Source organism: Mytilus edulis, chromosome 2 (genome assembly GCF_963676685.1).
Source record: "Mytilus edulis chromosome 2, xbMytEdul2.2, whole genome shotgun sequence".
Taxonomy (NCBI): Eukaryota; Metazoa; Mollusca; class Bivalvia; order Mytilida; family Mytilidae; genus Mytilus; species Mytilus edulis.
The window spans coordinates 72,582,291-72,607,532 of NC_092345.1; the positions used below are offsets into that span (position 1 = coordinate 72,582,291).

The 25,242-nt window shown below is 32.4% G+C and overlaps 1 protein-coding gene across 1 annotated transcript in view; it reads right to left on the reverse strand.

Annotated features, from left to right (window-relative positions):
• LOC139511007 (chitin synthase chs-2-like) overlaps positions 1 to 25,242 on the reverse strand; it is an 85,755-nt gene that overhangs the window by 27,348 nt on the left and 33,165 nt on the right. The window contains exons 16-27 of the mRNA XM_071297572.1: positions 24,578 to 24,664; positions 21,032 to 21,104; positions 19,316 to 19,371; positions 17,152 to 17,301; positions 16,773 to 16,899; positions 16,239 to 16,415; positions 10,835 to 11,118; positions 10,055 to 10,280; positions 8,928 to 8,957; positions 5,738 to 5,881; positions 2,864 to 3,849; positions 1,893 to 2,009 (exon numbers count right to left, since the gene is read on the reverse strand). Of these exons, the coding sequence (XP_071153673.1) occupies positions 1,893 to 2,009; positions 2,864 to 3,849; positions 5,738 to 5,881; positions 8,928 to 8,957; positions 10,055 to 10,280; positions 10,835 to 11,118; positions 16,239 to 16,415; positions 16,773 to 16,899; positions 17,152 to 17,301; positions 19,316 to 19,371; positions 21,032 to 21,104; positions 24,578 to 24,664 (2,457 nt within the window). The remainder of the gene's footprint in view (positions 1 to 1,892; positions 2,010 to 2,863; positions 3,850 to 5,737; positions 5,882 to 8,927; positions 8,958 to 10,054; positions 10,281 to 10,834; positions 11,119 to 16,238; positions 16,416 to 16,772; positions 16,900 to 17,151; positions 17,302 to 19,315; positions 19,372 to 21,031; positions 21,105 to 24,577; positions 24,665 to 25,242) is intronic.

Sequence of the window (25,242 nt, forward strand, 5' to 3'; positions counted from 1 at the left end):
GTGTATTTTGTAGACGAAGATTTTTTCCTCATATGGTATAAATAATATCATTATTAGTGCTAAATCAGTAAAAAGGGGGATCATGACCGATCTCCTCGGAGACATTTTCCATAATTTAAATAGTTTCCAAATTTTTTTACCATCACATCTTAATAACACAAATGACAGTACCAAATTACTCATCTGTTGATACCTATTTCAGTAGTTATCCCTTTCGCACTGTGTCTTTTTAATCCGGTTCCGAATTAGATAAATAGATTGAAATTGATGCAGCGAACCCTGGTTACAAATTATCCCGCATTTTATGCAGTGTTACTGTATTGCGAATCTGAGTTTAGTACCTTGCCTTTTATATGTGAATGTTAAGTGGAGTTGATGCAATGTTGTTGCTATGGTGATTCGAAACGCTGCTTTCGAAATTACAGCAGTCATATCACGAGAAAAACATATAAATCAATATTTAGCATAAAAACTGCGGTCTAATTAAGAAAAAAGAACATAATATAGATATCTATGTTGCTGTTGAAAACATGGTACATAATTAACTTTTGTCTTCAATATCAACTACCTGTTACACGTTGGTACCATACTTGAATCTTTTGACAGACTTACCTTTAACAATGTTTGAAAGAATTTCTTTCCAATATGCATGATAGTAAAATAAATTCAACTTTCATAATGAATTTATACAGAATCATTGAAAAAAGTTTTAATTTTAATCTTATGAATTCAAGAATAAAAAATCATATATGCTTAATGTTTACATACTAGTTTACTAAACTTCGACTTTGCTAATGCCTAATTTTTTAAACTTATTCAAAACTTTAGAACAATTTGAAAACAAACGAAGCTTTTTCCTCTTTTTTAAAAGAAAAAAACGAAAGCTTAAATTGCCTTTTTTTTCAATTGGACTATTAGAGAACGTCACTAGCAATTTTCTGAAAGGTTCTCTTCATCACTGGCGACTTCATCTGCTGATTTAATTTGTAACCATTTTTGTATCTTAAAGAGTATTTAGCTATGTTGAAACCCCTTGCAAATGAAAAATTAAGAAAATACGAACTCATCAATCTTAGGCTTCGAGAATCTGAAAAGTTTATGCAGTTTAGGTAATGTGACAATATTCACAAACACGATAAGAAAAGGGGTTGATGTGGATTTCCTCAGAAAGGGTCATGAATGTGGAAAAGAATATCAGACTTTGAAATAATGCAACCGTGATGCAACGAATATAACCAAGTACATTGGACAGATGTGGGTTACAGTTTTGTTGCATACGTTTCTAGTTTTATTCAGCGTGAACATCCTACAGTGTTAACTTTGGTAAATAATTCGGATTAGTTTTCCCGGGTTTAATTTCAAGAAAATGCCATTGTTTGAACATGATACAACAGTCCAACACCACAGATACCGACCAAGTTGTATCAACGTAAGTAAATATAGATCACCGTACAACAGTAAACAATGAGTGAAACATGCATCGTACATATACAGCTTTGAAGATGTATAATTTTGTTTTTGTTCAAAACTATTACACACATATTATTATCAACAATAGTGAACTCTTTATAAAACTGATATTTTGTCATCTTTTCTATTACTATTTTCTTTTTCAGATCCTTAAACAGCCCCTGGCTAATAATGTAAATCAACTTACTATAGCGCATACGGATATTGTATCCGTATTTACTCCTGGCAATTTGTTAACTTCGTTGGTGTACTCAAATTAGAAGTGCATTTTATATATTGACGACTAATTGTATTCCCGATGTTAATCTTCTCGCAATAGATTCATTATCAAATAGTTCGCGAAAGTTAGGTTGCTTACAGTATTAATTTACAAACATTTTTTGATAGTCTTAATAAGTAATATAATAATATTATTCAGTCACCTAAATAGTTCAACCCCATTTTCTACTTCTTTTCTGATCCGTCTGACATATCTTCGTCTATTCATCAATAAGTGTTGTTCTAAGAGAATGCTGCAGTATAGAGGATTCACAAACAGTCTAGAAAAATGAAAAAGTTGTTGCAAAATGGACTCAAACCGCGTATTGTAAATTACAGTAGATTTAAATACTTTCATATTGGACATCCTCGTGAAAATATGGTTGCAGAGTTAAAAATATATTCTGCATTTTTTAAAATTATTTTTGAATTAGAATCGGAGATAGAAGCACCAAATGCTTTCACTAGGTTTGGATCTGTTTAAGGAATGATTGTGATATTACATATTTGAGTTTTTTAATTGTCCAGTGTTGTGTTGACGCATTGTTGAAAATATAATGGAACTTGATGTGACTGTCATACAAGTGAGAGGTTTGGCGCTATAAACCCAGGTATAATACACCATTTTCTACATTTGAGAATGCCTGTACCAAGTTAGGAATATGACAGTTGTTGTCCATTCGTTTGATGTATTTTATCATTTGATTGAAGAATTGAATCTGTAGAAAACATTCAAAACACTATGGATACATTCAAAGAACAATTGTCTGCCATGAGTGATATCTGTGCAGGCTTAGTTTATTGACGACATCATATGTTCTCCTAATTTTATTTTTTAAAATTTATTATGAAGCATGTGTATTTAAATTTATATTGAACGTTTCTGTGACTCAAGTAGTAAATATGCATTTAAAATTGATAATGTTGTAATGTAGATTCCCCTCCCAAAGAAAAACATTTAGCAAAAATAAAATAAGAATAATTTTGTGGGTCAGAATAAAGTTTTGATATAATAAATACATAACTACATATTTTGTAAAAGTAATAATTGACAACGCACAGCAATATCGATGTTAAAATGTTAGTGGAAAAAATAGAGTATGACCTACATTGTGTACTTTATAATAAAACTTACTTGTCCATCTTTGCTAGTCTCTCTTGATTTGGACTCCAGATGTGCCGTGCAATCCAATATATTGAAACAAATAATATGAAACCCCAAATGAAATACATGTACAAATCGATCGAACCTTCTACCTGGCAATTTAAACTGTCTTTGGTGAATGCTGATAAAATATTGTATTCACAGTCAATCATGGCAATTCCAACAGCAAAAGGGGTCGACAGGAAGCAAGCCAATGAAAAAGAAAACACTTGTAATTTCAACCTGCATGCTATATATGCCATGAAGAAAGCCACAAAGGAGCATGTTGTTATACAAATTATTGGTGTAAATTTGAATATTTCATCTGATGTTAGATCCTTCCACCCTGTGACTAAATTGAGATCTGGTTCTGGTAAGAAGACACCAGTTAAAATTGTAACCCCAATTTTGAGCAATGACGATATTGCTGTAATGAATGGCCGACTTTCTTGTAGATCGAATTGTATGCTTAAAATTGTTTGATCAAACTTGTGTGTTGAAGTGTTATTCTTTTCCGTTCCATCAGTTGAAGTGTTATTCTTTTTCGATCTATCAGTTAAAGTCTTATTCATCTCCGTTCCATCGGGTAAAGTGTTTTTCTTCTTTGATCCATCAGGAAGAAAATTTTCCCACCATGATAAGGAACAAAGTAAAAAGCAACATATACTATAAATGGTTTCTTCTGTTGAAACATCCATTTTATAAACACCGAAGTAAATAACAAGTGGTATAACTGATATTTGAGCCGCGAATGCAAGTATGTTGATAATTGTGTCAGTGACTTTCCTGCAAGCCTTCAGACATTTCTTTACAGAATCGCCATTAGCTGTTGCTCTTGAAGGAAACAAATTAAGAACGCTAGGAACAAAACAAGTGGTATTCAATGCCATAATACCATATGCTGCATGCAGTTCTCCCAATACCTTAAACACAAGGAATCCTATTCCAACGGAATGCATACACTCAATGGTGAGTACCTTAAAAAACAATGTATGTTTACTACATATGTAAATTAAAGGATTTTACACCCAAAAATGCCTTTGGAAATTGAGACAATTTACGAGGTTTTGGATATAAAGATATTTTTACGGTGGTGTAAAACATTGTGATTCAAGCTATTAAATACGAATTCCTTGCTTCAATTTGTGTTTATACGAGAATGACAGTCGAGTTATATTTCGACGAAAGGCGCGTCTGAAATTCTTTATTATAAGCTTGGTATCATTGATGACATTAAACGTCAACACTTGTTTAAATGACTATACTAAATGAAATGAAATACCAGGATGTTTTTATTTTCAATGAGGTTTTGTTTTGGTTCAGAATTCCAATACTAACATTTATTTTTAACGTTATAATTATGATACTTCACATTAATGAATTATTTATGTAATACTAGTACTTGAATTGCTAAGTATTACGTGTACATTGACTCTTCTAGTAAAAGAAAATCCCTTTTCTTTTTCAAAATCCTCAGAAATGAGCTGCTTTTGAAATGTTGTCTTCACTTATTTCGCTAAAGCTTTTCCGTATGCAGTGATCTTAACCATGACATTTTCCTATAAGGAATCTGGATACCACCAAGCGCAAGTACGAGGGGAAAAACCATTAAGAATAAAAGGTCTAAATAATTAGAAACTAAATAGTGTGAATTGATTCTAAATTTTAATACACTCAATCATAAAAGAACAGCTACCACAAAGATTGATTAACAAATAGAAATGAATGAAAAATGTGTTTAAAAAGCACATCGCTGTATTTCACGCATATTTCTCGCATACATCCCAAGTGCTTCATGATTTTATGTTCATTGTTTATTAATAGAACAACAGTAATATACCGCTGTTTAAAAGTCAAACATCTATTGAGAAAATCAAATCCAGGTTACAAACTAAAACCGAGGGATACACATCAAATATAAAAGGAAAACAACATAACCACGGAATCATTGAAGTGCAACAAAAAAAAATCTTACATATATAGAAACGAACAATTTGATAACAACTTTCATATTCCTGACTTGTTTCAGTACATCTTAAGAACAAATAGTGGGATGTTCCTCATTTTAAGGCTAGCCAAACCGTTCGTTTATATGGCAATGTTAAATATAACACTAAGAGGACCACATTACATGAGAGGTCTACAGTACAAATAAATGCAAGAACATTCAGGATAGAGAAATGCACAAATAAACAATACAATAATACATTTTAACATGTTGTGTGTGTTACATTATCGTTTGGTTTCTTGTTGCTGTTAAGTGTTTCTGTTGTTTCGTTGTTTTCTTCTTATAGTTGATGTGTTTCCCTCGATTTTAGTTTGTAACCCCGATTTGTTTTTTCTCAATCGATTTGTAACTTTCGAACAGCGATATACTACTGTTACCTTTATTTAAGGGGACAATTTTTATTCCCAGCCCATATACCAAATATCAAGTGAAAAGTGTTCCAGTGATATTTTCTTAAACTGCTTTCATCCACATTAAATCATGATAAAAAACCTTTTAAAATTGAAATTGATAATGCAATCACTCGAAATGATACTGATAAAATTTATATTTTATAAGCTATGATTTATAATGAAGAAATCTAATTAAAAAATGGAGAAATATCATTTCAAAAAATTAAATTATGTAGTATATTAAGAATGAAGAAAATACGTAAACAGTTATAAAAACAATCTGCGTTTTTTATAGATTTCTGTAAATGTAGTTAACGAACTTGCCAAATGCTTTATACTTATGTATTTTATACAGACATTTAAATCATATTTTGTCCTTATTTCTCATTTCTTGTACACTTAAAAACTGCAACAGAAAGATACTGAAGTGAATCAAAGCTACACATAATATTATACATATATTACCACAAGCATTGTTTGCATGGCTGGTGACTTGATGTTTCCAAATAATACTCTCAGAAGTCCAAAAACCACTGTCAGTGTATATGGTATACATATTGCAAGGACCAAGAGAAAATGTTTAACATGCGGAAGATCAACGCCTTCAACCTACAAAAAAAAGATCAAAACAAATGCCAGTTATGGACACTTTTTAATATATAAATACGTCCTCAAATAGTTATCAAAAGTACCAGGATTATAATTTTATACGCCAGACGCACGTTTCGTCTACATAAGACTCATCAGTGACGCTCAGATCAAAATAGTTAAAAAGCCAAACAAATACAAAGTTGAAGTGCATTGAGGACCCAAAATTTCCAAAAGTTGTGTCAAATACGGCTAAGGTAATCTACTCCTGGGGTAAGAAAATCCTTAGTTTTTTCGAAAAATTCAAAAGTTTTGTAAACAGATAATTTATAAAAATGACTATATAATTGATATTCATGTCAACACCGAAGTGCTGACTACTGGGCTGGTGATACCCTCGGGGACGAAACGTCCACCAGCAGAGGCATCGACCCAGTGGTGTAAATAGTTATCAAAAGTACCAGGATTATAATTTTATACGCCAGACGCACGTTTCGTCTACATAAGACTCATCAGTGACGCTCAGATCAAAATAGTTAAAAAGCCAAACAAATACAAAGTTGAAGAGCATTGAGGACCCAAAATTTCCAACAGTTGTGTCAAATACGGCTAAGGTAATCTACTCCTGGGGTAAGAAAATCCTTAGTTTTTTCGAAAAATTCAAAAGTTTTGTTAACAGATAATTTATAAAAATGACTATATAATTGATATTCATGTCAACACCGAAGTGCTGAATACTGGGCTGGTGATACCCTCGGGGACGAAACGTCCACCAGCAGAGGCATCGACCCAGTGGTGTAAATAGTTATCAAAAGTACCAGGATTATAACTTTATACGCCAGACGCACGTTTCGTCTACATAAGACTCATCAGTGACGCTCAGATCAAAATAGTTAAAAAGCCAAACAAATACAAAGTTGAAGAGCAACATTGCGAATGATGTTTTCAGCGATACAATTTTTTTTTATTTAAATCAAATTCATCAGTATGTATAATTGATATATTTGAACTGAATGATTTATTACAGAAATTTGTTATGTAAACTAGTTTACAACTGTACAGTTTTGTATTAAAGTTTGTGTAATGACACCAAGCTTTTGTATTTCCTGTAAAAGCCGGACTTTCTTAACATCGTACCGATTAATAGTAATTAACAGTTTAACCGATTAAATTAACTATATTTAACAAAACTGTTACAGTAAAATTTATAATGTTACTTTGTGACTCTAGATATCTATAAAAATACCTAAAAAAATAATCAACTTCAAAGGAACACGATAAAAGAAGAGAAACAAAGATTCTATTTAACCTAATTTTTATATAATATACGATTTCCAAAACACAGATTACTGTTTCACTGGCACTGCTGTGCGATTTGTAAGAAAAACTATTTTAGATATTCCGATATTATAAAAATTGAAAAGAAATAACAAAAATACCGAATTCAAAGGAAAATAAAAACGGAATGTCTTTTTACCAAATGGCAAAATCAAAAGCCTGAACACATCAAAAGAATGAAAAGCAACAGTCACACAGGCATTTCCTTAATGTGGAGAATAGTGAACCTGATTTCATAGCTAGCTAAACATGTAACTTGCACGACAGTCGCATGAAATAAATTGACATCAGTGTGTGAGTAAAACAGATAGACAAGAATAGAAATAATAAACCAAGCACAATAACACAATGATGGATATGTCTAAATATCGAGCTGTGTCAAAAGGATATTACTAATTATACACTTACATGTATCAGTAAAGGATAAATGAAAACAACACGGAATTAAGATGACCAACAACGTAAGGACCTTTAAATATACTTCAAAACCATATTTTTTAATTTGTAAAGTAGATCCTGTATAGTAAAGTAACGAACAAGGACTTGGTATCTTTTAATGATTTGATCAATACAAGGACATAACTCTGGTTCCTCCACCTTTTTCTCAGAAACTGGTAACTTTTTATAATGTCTGTGAAGCAGCTGTGAGCTCTTAAAAACCGAATGAATTGGGAAATATATCTTCAATATGCAGGTGAAGTTGGTATATTGCTACTAAGGTGAAGGGAATTTATGATTTAAAAATTTATGTCGTCTTGTTTTTCATGGAATTTTGATACCGATGTGACCGCTTATCTTAAATTTGATGTATAAGTGCAACATGAGGCAGAAGATGCGGTGTGTTATATTTTAAATCTCTATTTCTGGTGGATGTATATATCAATGGAACTCAATTAAAAATGTTTTATCACTTATAAACCATGTGTATGTGCCTGCCTTAGGTCAGGAGTCTGTAATTCAGTAACTGTCGTTTGTTGCTGTGTTTCTTAATTGTTTTTCATTCATTTCATTCAATAAGAAGACATTCCTCATGACAGTATAATAAGTAAAATTGAGAATGGAAATGGGGAATGTGTCAAAGAGACAACAACCCGACCAAATAAAAAACAACAGCAGAGGGTCACCAACAGGTCTTCAATGTAGCGAGAAATTCCCGGTCAAAATCCGTTAGTGAAATACATGAAAAGGAAGTTGTGCCTTATGATAAACATTGCACTTGAAATGAAACCAATTCATGATTATGTATTCATTGTCCAATGATTTATTTAAAGTCGACATTCAATTACTACCAAATCACAAGCTATAGTGAGCTTTTCCAAACGATTGAATACTAGTAACAAAATATAAACAAACATACAAAATTCATAAAACAGAACACTTTTATAAACGTACAGTGCTTGGTAAGACACCATAGATGACATTTGAAAGTTATAAGCATGGCATAAAAATAAAGTATATCTAAAAACATAGCTTAAGTTAGAATGATAAATGTAAGCACAGCAGATAAAGCGACTTAAAATAACTTAACTAATCAAAAAGTCAAATGAAAAATAAAGCACAGACATAAATGCATTATATGCATGCATTGCACTGGCATGAGCTGTTATTTTGATCCCATGTTTATACCATTTTTTTATAATTGGTCCAAAAGATATTTCCAATCGACAATTGCTAGGGAGCTCATTCCAGATTTTTTTCAGCATTAAAGCGAAACGATCTTAAAACATACCTGGTAGTTCTGACTGCTGTTTACTGGAATCTTAAAATATAACAAATAAACATGTTTAACCCCACAGCATTTTTGCACCTATCCCAAGTCAGGAGCGTCTGGCCTTTGTTAGTTGTATGATTTTTAATTTTAGTTTCTTGTGTATAATTCGGAGTTTAGTATGACGTCCATTATCACTGAACTTGTATACAAATTTGTTTAGCGGTGAAGCACACTGCCGGGTGCGATAGTTTCTCGTTGCGTTGAAGACCCACTGGTGGCCTTCGGCTGTTGTCTGTTCTATGGTCGGGTTGTTGTCTCTTTGACACATTCCCCATTTCCATTGTCCATTTTATTCTGAATTTTTCTATTCTTCTATTATATTATTAAGTGTTGTTTGTCAACCAAAACATGACCTAACTGCCGAAAGCAACAATTGAAAAGTTTACTAAAAAAAGTCAATTAACTGATCATATGTAACTCTTTCGAGATATTGGAAATACATGGAACACACGTATCTAGCTAGTTATTTCTTTAGAGAATAATTCTTTGGCTGCCCGATAAGCTTAAAGATTATCTGGAAAAAAGTCAACTTTCAATTGTTTTATTAACTACAATTTTAATATGATAAGATATAAGTGGTTTTGACATTTTTATAATATTTTGGTGACATTTTGTCATATTCAGTACCTTTTCGTATATGCAATCTATTTATTTGTTCACTCGCAAACTCTTTATGCTACCGGTGTAAAATTCAACTTATTTAAATCAGTTTTATTTTATTTTCTTCAATTTTATCATGCCTTGTTGATTTCTTTCTTTTAGTGTTGGATGAAAATGGTTTAATAGTGCAATTAAATGTTGTTAATGTTGGACCAGCAGATTATTCATAAAACATGTTTTAATTATTTAAGCTTTTTTAAATTTTTGTAACAATATTTTTCTCTGTCTTCCTGACAAACAACCAGTTGGTATCCCTTCTGTTTTGAAGAAAACATTATCTTTCCCTATTATATACTTAAATCAACATAGAATTTAGTCATTAGTTATTAAGTAATTATTTATAAACATTACAGTTTATGTTCTTTTATAGTATGTATCAAAGACCAATAGCTATAACTGATAGTCATATGCATAATCGTTAATACCTGTGTGGTATACTCTGTTCCATTTTCAGAAATGGTAATGTTATTCCTCTCCTCGTTCTCGTAATTCACTAACAACATCAAACTAATCTTTTGGACCACAAGAGAGCAAAACACAAGAAGAAATAAAAGCCCATAAATAAACACTTTTATGACTCTCAGGCTACTTCTCTCATGAACATCTTTAGATTTCATTTCTCTCGGTATGTTGTTGAATATATCCCAAAACCTAAAACAATCATATTATAATGGAATACACTTTCTCATTTTCCATCTCCAAAAGTTTTTGTTTTGTGTATCAACCCTCAAATTGTATGGAACTAATAGTACGATTATTTGGTTGCCAACTCTTTCGGATCATCCGATATCACACCCAGTTTTTTTATGTTTTTTGTTTTGTTCAGTCTTTGTTTTTATCTACTAGTATGTTATGTTTTGGAGTTTTTTGTTTTATTTCTATGATACAGGGTAGACTAATCAGCCCTATTACATCAATGTTTTTTCTCATAAGACTTAAATAGCTCATAATACAAATGCAAATATAGTGTAAAAATCTGAGACAGCCTTTTTCCGCTTTTGTTTTTAAATTAAATATCTAAAAAAAGGAGCCCCATAACCATGATAATCTATTAAATGACAATTCGTAGCTTATTTTGTTCCTTAACTAATAATCTTCTGACTTAATGTATTAATCTTTATGTCACATGAGCACATCCTTAAAAGAAAGATAATAGTTTCATTTGAGGACGAAAGACGTCTTTTTCTATTCACATCAGAACGTACGGTTTTTCTTTTCCTTTAGACTTTTTTTTCTTCTGTTCCTCTGTATCAACAGTATTTACATCGATATGATGATCAGGTAAAGTTGATCCTGTACCAATGTCTTGTCTTGTTTTCGAAGGGAATTTGTTTTCTTCTCTTATACGTTGACGTAATTGTGGGGGGTCAGTTTCACCATGGTGGTTCGTTTGACTGGACACCACATCGTGCCAGATATTTTTAGAAGTGTGTCCATCTTTTTGAGTTTGAGTGTCAGAGGGTTGGTCTTCAAATATTGTCTGCAGTACCTTATAAATACCAAACAATGATTATTATTAAATTGATAAAACAGACAACCAGATAATTAATTCATCAGATAGTTCTTGCGTATTTGCATGATAGGAACAAGGTTTCTTTATTTCACCAGCGATCAGGAAGATGACTATAATAAGTTCGGGTCAAACTCATTAACATCGGATCATTCATTGAGATGACAAAGTCGTCAACATTCTGTTTAATAAAACGCTGAGCATAGCACTACAGAGACAGTAGGAACCAATAAACTGGCTCGGACGTCGCCCAGTATAAAAAGGTCCGAGACAGACGTCCCCATGGACACGGTGTCGTCTGCTATGGCAGGTGTCCCCTCATCACCAGACATGACAAATATCTCAAACACGACTCATTCAGATCATCGTCCTAGTGACAATAGCAATATTACACATATACAGCCATGTTCAGTTCTCCTTAAAGACATTTTGGTTTTTGATGACACAGTACAACACTGTCGCATTTCAAAATGTGAGACCAAAGGCTGCAAAACATGTGTTATTTTAATTACAGATGCTGAATTCACTAGCAATTTGACCAAGAAGTCATTTTTTACCAGAAGTTACGATCATCTGAATTGTAAATCGATAAATGTCGTCTACGGATTAGAGTGCAACCTTTGCGGATTGGTATACGTCGGTGAAACGAAAGGAAGGCTAAACAAACGTATGTGCGGTCATAGATCAGACATTAACCTCAATGCTAACGACATTCTATACCAGCATTTCAATCAGCCCGATCATTCCATCGTTTCTATGACAGTTCGCATTATCGAAAAGATATACCATAGCTCTAACCATCATAATCTTTCAACGACTCTCCGTAGACAAAAAGAAGACTACTGGATTAGACAATTGGGAACTGCAACACCGTATGGCTACAATGACAAAATTGATATTATAGGTATTCTATCTAGTCCTTCGTGTAACTCGGTGAATGTGATGAATATTTTCAACTCGACTCCTCGACGTAGACGCAGTCATGGTCATAGTCATTATACATCACCTTCTCTGCATGATGTCTCTATTAATGACTTGCTGTCATTCATACAAAAGCCGTTAGGTATTCATCACATTCGGACGAAACTTTATTCATTACCCCTTTCAAAACTTCATTCTCTGTTCAATTTATGTTTGGAATCCACTGTTACAAACCCTCATTCAAACCAATACAAACTTCAAGCTATAATTTCAGATATTGCAAGTCACAGACTTTTCAAGCCAGTTCGCATTGGAAAAGATGAAAAAGAGAAAAGATCTTTTCTAAATCTTTCCTTTGCCAACAAAGGTCTCGATGGCGTCAACATAGGCAATATCCTTCATCATAAATTAGTTCAATCGAAAATACCTCCTTATTTCAAAGACCAGTCTGTACCAATAATTTCTTATACCTATACCAAACCTATTCCAACTAAAATTTTCAATTACAAACGCGTTTTGCAGAATTTTGATATTGACGACTGCAAGTCTAAACCTCCTGATTGCACTTGTGCTAGTTCCCAATTCACATATAATCCTGCTGGCCACGTTATTACCGGTGACCTTAACATTGTTAATAACACTTCTCTACGAAATGTGTTATCGAAAGGTCCGAAATATCGTGAGCCTAAATTCATCAATTGGAAATACAACTTTAAAATTTTGATGGACTCAGTCCAGGATTATGCCAGGCAATGGGCTAAACGTGAACAGGAAGACGTAGACACTCTATCCGAATGGATTAAGGCAGTGAAGTCGTTAATACAAATCAGAATCAAAAAACTGAATGGGTCCATCAATGCCCATGCTACGTCAATCTTTAAAGACCCAAATGTTGCTAAACACTTATCCGACCTCCATGATAAATATGTTGTTGTCCCCGCAGACAAAGCCCCAAATAACATCGTTTTTGTCTGTAAAAGTCACTACATTAATTGCTTGATAAACGAATTAGGTATAGACAATTCACTGGGAAACTCAACATATACCCTCACGACACTTACCAAAGAGGAAATCCTGGATAATCATAGGTCTGTTCTTTGTTCCTTTGGTATTTCAACCAAAGATGAAGAACTGGATCTTCCATCACTGTATTGGATACCTAAACTACATAAGTGTCCTTACAAACAACGGTATATTGCTGGGTCTCCCAAGTGCTCCACGAAACCTCTTTCTAAATTATTAACATCCATTTTATCAGCAATCAAAGACGGGCTTCAAAGTTATTGTGAAACTGCCTATTCTAGAGGTGGCGTGAATCAGATGTGGATACTTAAAAATGCCAAAGATCTTTTAGAGTGCATACAATCTAACTCTCTTTCAACTTGTAACAGTATTAAAACATTTGACTTTTCTACTCTTTATACAAGTATTCCACATTCCAAACTAAAAGACAAATTGAAAGAGTTGGTATTACTTTGCTTCATAAAAAAGAATGGCCAACGTAGATACAAGTATCTTGTCTTAGGAGGGATAAATCATACTTTGTAAAGAATCACTCTGATTCAAACAAAAAATTCTCTGAAACCGATATTATCAAGATGCTTGATTTCTTGGATTGACAACATATTTGTAACGTTCAGAGGACGTGTTTTTCAACAGACTGTCGGCATCCCAATGGGAACAAACTGTGCCCCTCTACTTGCCGACTTGTTTCTTTATTATTATGAGGCTGACTTCATGCAGGAACTTCTTAGGAAGAAAGAGAAGAAGTTAACAATATCCTTTAACTCTACTTTCCGCTATATAGATGACGTTCTTTCACTAAACAATTCAAAATTTGGTGACTATGTGGAACGCATCTTTCCCATCGAATTGGAGATAAAGGATACTACAGATACAGTTAAGTCGGCTTCATATCTTGACTTAATCTAGAAATTGACAATGAGGGTCGGTTGAAAACAAAACTTTACGACAAAAGAGATGATTTCAGCTTTCAATTGTGAACTTTCCATTTCTAAGTAGCAACATTCCAGCAGCACCTGCATACGGGGTATATATCTCCCAATTGATACGATATTCCCGTGCTTGCATTTCTTATCATGATTTTCTTGATAGAGGGTTACTGCTCACAAGGAAGCTATTAAACCAAGAGTTCCAAATGGTGAAGTTGAAATCATCCCTTCGTAAATTTTACGGACGCCATCACGAGTTGGTTGACCGTTATGGAATAACCTTTTCACAAATGATATCGGATATGTTCCTTACGTCGTAACTACAATCCCCTTCCCTTTCATGAATGTGACCTACCGAATTAGACTATTTACCGGATTTGTAATCACATAAGCAACACGACGGGTGCCACATGTGGAGCAGGATCTGCTTACCCTTCCGGAGCACCTGAGATCACCCCTATTTTTTGATGGGGTTCGTGTTGTTTATTCTTTAGTTTTCTATGTTGTGTCATGTGTAATATTGTTTTTCTGTTTGTCTTTTTCATTTTTAGCCATGGCGTTGTCAGTTTGTTTTAGATTTATGAGTTTGACTGTCCCTTTGATATCTTTCGTCCCTCTTCTATAAAGCAATATATTATCGGGTCAAACTTCATTTTCAGTTATACAGTACATTTATTTGTTTTGTAATTAATTTCAGCATTTAGGTGAATGATAATTAGGAATATAATCTTCATATCTTATTGTATACTATGTTCTCTACAATAAGAACTCATTTTGTGTTATTTCGGAACAGTTATTTTTTTGCTCGTTAAGAAAGAAAATTGGTCTATGTGCATATTGAACAAAGGACACAGATGGATTCATGACAAGATTGTGTTTTGGTGATCGTGATGTGCTTGTTGATATTACTTTACCGATCACTCTTTCTGTTAACAATATATCTATCTTTTATGAGGCAGGCGCTACCTGTGAATGGGGACGAAGTCTGTATGAATTATTTTTTTGTAACTTAAATATTTGTTGAAAAAAAGAAACGGAAATACCGTAACGTTTCCGATTTTGGTTCTGTTCATAGGGATTTTAGTTTTGACGTTATTTAAGTTATGACGTCATATGCAATGTAAACAAAGAAACGCTATGCTATCATCAGGTAACATTTTTTTATATCAAGGAATTATTAAAAATGAAATTGGTATTGCGTTCCTTTCTATTTTATACTAGACTGATAAATATATATTTTACTCAAAGTTTCATAAGAACGAGACCGGAAAAAGGAAGTACATTGTAGATATCTGCGCAGATGCGGAAATTCAAAACATGACATAAAAAAGTTTGAAAGATTTTGAGTTCATTAGTACAATGAAAAATTCGGGAAGATTTTCCCGATTGATTTTTTTGATTTTTTTTATTGATTTTTCTTCTGTTATTGGGCTTCGTCCCATATAATGCACTCTGCACAGTAGTTACAGAGAAAGGCATTTTGTAAATATTTACAAATATTTATGAAAATTGTTAATAATTTACTATAAAGGGCAATAACACCTTAAGGGGTCAATTGATCATTTTGCTAATCATGACTTATTTGTAGGTCTTACTTTGCTGTTCATTATTGCTCTTTATAGTTTATCTCTATCTATAATTATATTGGAGATAATTACCGAAAACGGCAAAATTTCCTTAAAATTACCAATTCAGGGGCAGCAACCCAACAACCCATTGTCCGATTCATCTGAAAATTTCAGGGCAGATAAATCTTCAAATGATTAACAATTAAACCCTGTCAGATTTGCTCAAAATGCTTTGGTTTCAAAGTTATTAGCCAAAATCTACATTTTACCCCTGTGTTCTATTTTTAGCCATGGTGGCCATCTTGGATGGCTGGCCGGGTCACTGGGCACATTTTTTCAACAAGTTACCCCAATGATGATTGTGGCCAAGTTTAGTCAAATTTGGCTCAGTAGTTTCAGAGGAGAAGGTTTTTGTAAAAGTTAACAGACGACGCCGAACGATGACGACGGACGACGGAAGCCAAGTGATGAGAAAAGCTGACTTGGCCCTTTGGGCCAGGTGAACTAAAAACAAAAGTTACGAATAACAACGTATTAAAAAAAACTGTCCTGTTCTATCCTTTCTGTTTTATACCTTTTAAAAAAAATCAGTGTGATATTTTTCCTTGTATTTAAAACACAGAATAAATATTTTTGATCCTCTTATACATTTACTTACTGTTTTCTTTTTCTCGTCGTTCTCTTTCTTTTTTTCAAACTCTACTTTTCTTTTCATTTCTCTAAACAATGTTCTTGCTTTCATACCTAACCACATGGTGTGCAAAATTCCGGACAATTTTTCGCGATAGTATAACTGTTTTTCTAAACACAAGTGAACTGGTTCTCTCATGAAGACCTGCAATATAAGTATTTATTTAGTACTCCAATAATAACATATTGAAAATATATTTTAAAAAAGTATATTAAACATAAGTATGTCTTGGTAATAATTATATCATTTTTGGACGATAATTAAGTAAAATATTCACAAGAAATGTGTAAGATTTGAAATATTGAACATTCCAACAAGTTTTAATAGATAAAAATTGATTAAATATTCGCAGATTGATTGTGATCATCTTGACGGGATAAAGCAAAACAAAATGTGTTCTCAGCGATGCATATACAGAAGAACATGATAGCGTTTGGTCAAAATATCAAAAAACAACTTTTAAAATTTATGATGAAATATATTCTTGGTCAAGTAACTTACTCTATGTTTTCCAATTTTGCACTCTTTTTTCAGGTCATCCGGTATAACTTTGTCTAATAACAGTTTGTTGGTCTGGGCAGGATTTTGCGGATGCTTCTTAGAAAACTCAGAATGAAGAACAAAAAATCTGAAATGTATTTTGTATTCATCATGAATTCGTAGTAAAACAAGCAGTTTATGATGTATCATTGAAAATTTAATTGTTTGATTGTTTATTCCAAATACCTATCCCTTATGATATTTCGGTTTATGAATTCTTTAATCATTGTTCATTTGATCTTGCACGATTCGTTAACATTCTCAAGTAAAAATATTTTATTGAAAAATAGTTTTGTTTAAATATTTTGAAGACAAATAGCCATTAGCAAATATGTTTTACCTATTGTAAAAGTCCATGTGTGTTTTTCTGATTGGATAACCATTTTTTCTTATTTTAGCTATTTCAGTTATACCATTATATAACAGTTGCTTTTTCACATATTGGGCATTGAAATTATCCCCTTGCTTCTGTTCGTTTGGCTTGATACACCTTTAAATTAAATAAATAAATAAACATTTCACAAAATTAAAATACACATAGTTCTAGAAAAAGCGCAGTGATAATATGACATTGCATAAACAAGAAAGTTGAACATTCGGTCACGAATAACGGTTATTTCTTTTTGGATGTCTTTATCTCGCAAACAATTTTTTTAAACGAAAAGTTCCTTATCAAATGGCAACATCAACGCCATATTACATCAAACGAACGGAAAACTCCAAACCATTTCATATCTCAAAATAATATCTTCGATATTTATAGTGGTTTCCACGATTGACCATGATATCAAATTCTAAAAAAAAAAAAAATAGACCTGCCATCAACAAAATAATTTACTCGGGATAGAAGAATGAAACTGCTACAGGAAAAACAGTAGTTATGCGCATACAAACCTCTTCCTGTTTATCTATATCTATAATTTATAAAAGAACAAAATTAAAGCATAAGTTAAGACAAACAATGAGAATGGCATATATAATTTTTTAAATAAAAGATATCTATATAAAAATACTAATCTTAGTTTCGTGAATTGTATTTGGAAAATAAAGGTAGTCCATAAAAACTGACAAAACCAAATACTCGACTTCATGTATATTAACCATAAAAACGACTTGAAAGTATTAATTTTAATTCAGAAATTGTAGCGTTTATTTTCATTGCGATTTTCCGAGAGAAGACAAAAAATGCAAAATTTGTAATTGCGAATACCCTATTAATATCCGATATACCTAATGGGAGTTCACCCTGTAGTAATATTTGCATTATAAAAAAATCATCATGAGAATTCCTGAATTTACAGTATCATGGTTGTGATTAAATCTAGCAAAGACGCCAGCAAGTGACATTCATTCAATGCTCTTCAACATTGTACTTGTTTGGCTTTATAAATATTGACTCTGTCCTAAATTATAATCCTGGTAAACTATACTTGTCCAAATGCGAATCTGGTGCAGTTTATTTGTAACATTATTATAGGCATAAACATGTATAATGAGTCTGGTGAAAATAAAATATTTCAATCCTGTTATCTATGATTACGATGAATCTATTTACAACCACTGGGTCGATGTTACTGCTGGTGGAGTTTTTATTCCCTGAGGGTATCAACAACCCAGTAGTCAGCACTTCTGAGTTGACACGAATTATCACTGATTTGGTCATAATTATCAATTAGCTGTTTACAAAACTTTGAATTTTTGAAAAAATAAGGCTTTTCTAACTCAGGAATAGATTACCTTAGCTGTTGGATTTTTTTTTTTCTTTAATTTTACTTTTTAGTTGTATTTTGCAAAACTTTTATGATATTTAGGAATTTTAAACATCATTTTAATCGAGCATCACTGCTGTGTCTTTTGTAGACGAAATGCGAGTTCGGCGAAAATACAAAATTTCAATCATGGTATCTATGATGTGTATATTTACATAGTTTAGTTTAAATTTACATGTTTTACCTTACAGCAAATCTTAATCAAATATATGACAAACGGGAGAAATAACAGAAAGGCGAACCAAAATGTCGAACAAATATATATATAATGGCCTTATACTTCTATTCATTTATCGTAGGCATAATTATTTACATAATATTTATTGAAAAACTGGTCATCATCGTAATATATGTACTGCCCACAGGACAGTTGTTTTGACTAAGACAGTGATCTCGAGTTATTGTACGATTTATATAGCAAAGAGTGAAGTCCGAAGACCAGTCGTAGTACTAGTTATACATGAACACTAAATGAAGTTTTCTATTAATTTAACATTTACGAAAACGTATGGTAAACAATTCAACAACTTTAATATCAAATATCTCTAAACAGAGAAATTACGCCTCATGGTCATTAACATGTAAAAGACCGATAACGATAAGGTTTTTTGTCCGTTTTGTTCTGTTTATGACTGATGAATTTATTACTGAAGAATAAAGAATTTCATGTGGCCCCTTTTTATCCAATAAGAGAAGCTAATTCGTAACCGTTATAAAATAAACATTTTTAAATACCTGACAAAATGCGCCTCTGCATGTTTCATTTTCGACAAAAGTTTGTCCATTGACTCCTGGAAAAAATATTGTGTCGTTTAACGTAACGTCGTCACTTGGGTAAATGTTATATACGTAACTGCAGTTACGTATATCCAAAGATAGCGGACGATATTTCTGGTCAATTTATTTTTTGTCAATTTTGTAATAATAGTTGTCATGGCGTTGTATGTGGTTTAACGTCTATTGATGAAGTTTTACACTACCAATTAGATACCAGATTGATCATAATAGTTTACATTAAAACTGCTGAACATATACACAGCTACTTTTGCGCAGGTACTATTTCTGTACTAAAAAAATGCAGTACTGGAAATTTAATTTTAATATTTAGTACTATTTCTTTACTTTAAAACTATTGCAATATTTAAGTACTTGTATTTTACAGTACTTGATTTGTACTTAATATTTTGGTACAGAAATAATACAATATTTCATGTTTGAAAATCATAACTTTGAGAGATTTGAAATAGAAAAAACTTTCAAAATGCTGAAAATATAACCAAAAATCTGTAGTACCTAAATTTCAAGTACAAATAAAGTACTGTAAAATACAGGTACCTAAATATTACAATAATTTTAGAGTAACAAAATAGTACTGAATATTAAAAGTAGATTTCCAATACTACAAATTTTTAGTACAGAAATAGTACCTATGCAAAAGTAGCTGTGTATATATCATTAAAACAAAACTTGTATCAACAATACATATTTTTTAAATATTTAAAATTTAGCATTTTAAAATTTTAGGAGAAAGTAAAGAAATGTTTTTGCTGATTTTATATGCTTTCTATATTTATGTCATCTAACTTCAATCAACACTGTTCAGACACTAAAGAGATAAATTTTCTGTTGTTTAAATATTAGAGATAGTTCAACAAGCCGCAGTTGTATGGTAAATAAATGTCCCTATAACGTTTTTTGCAAAAATTCAAGTGACTTATTTTACAATTTATAACGAGCACAAATCAAAGCATCAACATACTTGTATGAACGAACAAATAAAGACATATTCGAATAGAATGCACAAATATGTACACGTGTAAAGATTTGTATCGTTAGGAATCATGGCAAGTCATTGAGAGACATTAGGGTCTCTTTATGTTGTCATTTTAACGGTATATTTAAAATTGCCATAACGCGCAGAGGTTTGGCTAGCACAAAACCAGGTTCAATCCATCATATTTTTTTCTGAAAATGTTCCGTACCAAGTCAGGAATAACGCAGTTTTTATTTAATAGTTCGTTTCTATGACTGTTGCATTGTTGTTTGTTTTGTTTGTTGCACTTCTGTGTTCTGTTACTTCTGTGTTTTTTCCTCTTATACTTGATATGTTTCCCTCGGTTTTAGTTTGTAACCCGGATTTGTTTTTATCTCAATCGATTTATGACTTTTGAACAGCAGTATAATACTGTTGTTTTCATTTAAAGGTATTTATATTCAGCTACAATGTAAAGTAAAGATATCAAACATAAAGAATAACGTACATATTTGTGACAGGAAAATATGACAATTTGACGATATGGGCACCTTAATTTAGAGGTATATAAAAGAATTTTAAAATATATGAAGTGATATAACAGTAATATTCTATAGTGTTTACGGTTGGGTTTTTTTTGGGTTTTTTTTCGTATACATATTATTCCCGATATATCCATACATTGCACATTGACTTACCTTAAAGTATGAAATAACAGTTTTATGTGTATTTGCGTTGTCTCTGTGTGGTTCTTGGACACTCCAGGAAAATCTGGGGAAAAAATATCTACATATTTGTGGTATGAGTGCAAATGAGACAACTGTCCATACAAGTCCCATTTTGTAAAAGTAATCCATTATAGGTCAAATTACGGCCTTCATCACCAATCTTGGCTCACACCGAACAGCAAGCTTAATTTGTAAAATTGATTAAGGAATGACTGTAATATTTTTTTCTGTCTATGAAGAAAGAACATAAAAAATGTGGTACACACTGAATAACAGGCGTGGCGGGTTATTTAACAGTGTGCACCACATTTTTAGCTCACCTGGCTCGAATGGCCAAGTGAGCTTTTCTTTGCGTCCGTCGTCGTTAACTTTTACAAAAATCTTCTCATCTGAAACAACTGGGCGAAATTAAACCAAACTTAACCACAATCATTATAAGGGTACCTAGTTGAAAAAATGTGTCCGGTGACCCGGCCAATCAATCAAGATGGCTGCCATGGCTAAAAATAGAACACAGGGTTAAAATGTAGATTTTGCCTTTTACATTGTATCTCTGAAACCTTAGAGCAAATCTGAAATTTTCAGATGAATCGGAGAACCCTTTGTTGGGTTGTTGCAATTGGTAATTTTAAGGAATTTTTGCTGTTTTTGGTTATTATCTTGAATATTTTTATAGATAGAGGTAAACTTTGAACAGAAATAATGTTCAGCAAAGTAAGATCTACAAATGAGTCAACACGATCAAAATGGTCAATTGACCCATTAAGGTGTTATTGCCCTCTATAGTAAATTTTTAACAATTTTTGGTAAATTTTTGTAATCTTTTACAAAAATCTTCTCCTTTGAAACTACTATGGCAAATTTAAACAAACTTGTCCACAATCATCATTAAGGTATGTTGTTTACAAATGTGTCCATTGACCCGTCCAGCTAACCAAGATGGCCGCCATGGCTAAAAATGAAACATAGGGGTAAAATATAGATTTTGGCTTATAACTCCGAAACCAAAGCATTGAGAGCAAATTTGACATGGTTATAAAATCTATCTGCCCTGAAATTTCAGATGAATCGGACAACCCGTTGTTGGGTTGTTACCACTTTTAAATTGGTAATTTTAAGGATATTTTGCCGTTTTTGGTTATTATCTTGAATATTATTATAGATATAGATAAACTGTAAACAGCAACAATGTTAAGCAAAGTAAGATCTACAAATAAGTCAAATGATCAAAATAGTCAGTTGATTCCTTCAGGAGTTAATGCCCTTTATAGTTAATTTTACCAATTTTTCTTAAATTTTTGCAATCTTTTACAAAAATCTTCTCCTCTGAAACTACTAAGACAAAATGTAACCAAACTTGTCCACAATCATCATATCATAAGAGCATCTAGTTTAAAAAATATGTCCGATGACCCTGCCCGCGAACCAATATGGCAAACATGGCTAAAAATAGTACATCGTGTATAATGCAGTTTTTTGGTTTATATCTCTGAAACTGAAGCATTTAGAGCAAATCTGACTGTTGGCATACAGCATAGATGAGAAGCTTGCATCTTGAAGGGATTATCCGCCATATGTATGTATGTATGTACGAAGATCCCTCCGTGAACGGAGCACCCCTCGATTGCTGCGAGGGTACAGTGGAATCCATGTACACTCCCTATCAGGATTAATGGAGATGTGTCACTAACTTATATACAACCCACCACCAGGACAATCCCCAACCCAACACAGAGGGAGTGTTAGGAGACACAGGGAAGTCTGTTATTATGGTGGAGGAAGCCGAAGAACTCGGAGGGAACCACCAGGCCACTCGGTGGAAACATACAAACCAGAGAGATATCAGAAGATTGATCTCCAGGTCAAAGCAGGGGACAACTTTGACCAACCGAGGCCCCCAAAGTACCCATTCTAGTTTAAACTCCGGTCTGGGTACCAGAGATGTGTGTGAGAGGGTGAAAACTACCCTTCTGATGTGCTGATATTTTTAGCACCCCGAGTGAGAATCGAACTCGGGACCTTCAGCACTGTAGCCATCGGTCTTAACCACTAGACCACGAACTCACACACATAATTATTCAATTCTTAATTTGTGAAATGCAATTTCTTAATTCGTAAACATGCAAAAAAAATTTATTTGTAAAATGTTATTTCTTAACTTGTAACATGTATTTTTTCCATCCGTTACATGTGAATTTCTTCATTTCTTGATTTGTGACATGTTGGTTTGAAACTTGTAGTTTTTCTTAAGAAACGGAACTTCTCATTGACTGGCAGCGGTAAAAAATTTATAGACGCGATCTCACCGAACGTGACTCAAACAAAGTAACTACATTTCACAAATTAAGAAATTTTAAAATTCATGTAACGAATGAAGAAAATACGTGAACAAATTCAGGAATTTTGAAATTCATGTAACGAATGAAGATAATACGTGAACAAATTAAGAAATTGTGTTAAACTTTACACATTAAGAATTTACATTTTACAAATCATGAAATGTAGAAATTGATGTAACGGATGGAAGCAATACATGTTACAAATCAAGAAATTACATGTTACGAATTAAGAAATTGCATTTCACAAATTAAGAATTGTATAATTATGGCGAATATTTCCTTCCATACTTGCATAATTGAAATTTAACCATGGACATATGTGTCCCTCCGGTACTGCTGGTGAGGACATATTTGTCTCTCCGGCTGCAAGAGGGTTAATACCTCTTTTTATGATAGTCATAACGACCTAGAATTGAAAACAAACCACCCTAATATTGTTAAATTTTACTACTATACTTCACTCTAATCCCATTTGCTTACAAAAAAGTGGGCAACAATGTCACCAAGTATCATCTATTCAAAGATTATTAAGAGAAATTCAAAATAATTACTACATATTACATATGAACTCCACATATTCGACAGGGTTGCAATTTTGCTATATCAAAAATGTGAATATTTAGCATTCTAATCAAAATTAAATCTCCGCAGTCACTAATTTTTAATGTTTGGTCCCTGCGTGGGACAGCGACCAAGCATAAAAAATGAGCGAACGCGGTAAATAAGTTTTAATTAGATTTGAATATTTCGAAAACTAAAATTTCTTAGGCAAATGACCCATTTTCTCTTGCAAGTATATTTTTGAAATTCTAACTACATGAGGTTACATTCGTATAATGCCGGGAAATACAGCAACTGGATGTCGTATGTCAAACTTTGACGTCATTCGATATAATTATGAAATAACGCCCGGTATGCGACACGGGTTTAACTATGTGATACGGGTAATGTGGTATAGGGTAGGTGATACAAATTGGAAAAAAAAGAACCTTTATACGATACACAAAATTTCTGCATTTTGTACTAAATATATGATAAATAATGATATCTACATGTATTTCTCGTTATGTTATACGTTTTAAAAATAAGCTTTTGTTGTACATAATATTTGTTTGCTTCTTTTTTTTTTAATACATAACATGTCGAAAAATGTCTTTAAAATATAAGAAATGTTTACTTTTTTAAAGATTTTCCAAGATCTTGAGACAGTTGTCTGGTATATATTGTCCGAACTTTCTTTGACTGTCGTAAATCACATTGTGCTCTAAAATCAAGAATAAAGAAAGTGATACATTTTTAGGAAAAATCATCATATACATGCAAGTCTATAGAAAATGTTGTTACTGTGGTTGCTCTTCGTCAATATAACGGTTTTTTTAGTATATTTAAATGGAATAATCAGGTAAAAAAACAAATATACATACAACAAAATATATAAAGATGTTATTAACATATGTACTTATTTTCGCGTTATTCTACGGTAAAACAAAAGGTGGAAGTTACCAAGAGGTTATTCAAAACATAAGTCCAAATAACAGAGAACATATGACAAAACAAGAATGTGACAAAAATTAAAATCCACAAAACTCTACATAGTGAACTATAGACTGAGCAACTGGGAGATCAGGTGATGTTGGGATTCGATCACTACTAGTGGCATTCGTCGTGTTGACCTTTGTAAGTAAAAATTGGCAATAAGTCTCATTCAGTGATGTTCCAGTAGAGAAACGAGAACATATTTGTGGTAATCGTTGACAAAGCTAGCACATTTATAATGTTTAGTAGACCAAACAGATTGTTTAAGTTTTTAAATTATTACATTTTGTTAACATCCTTTTCGAT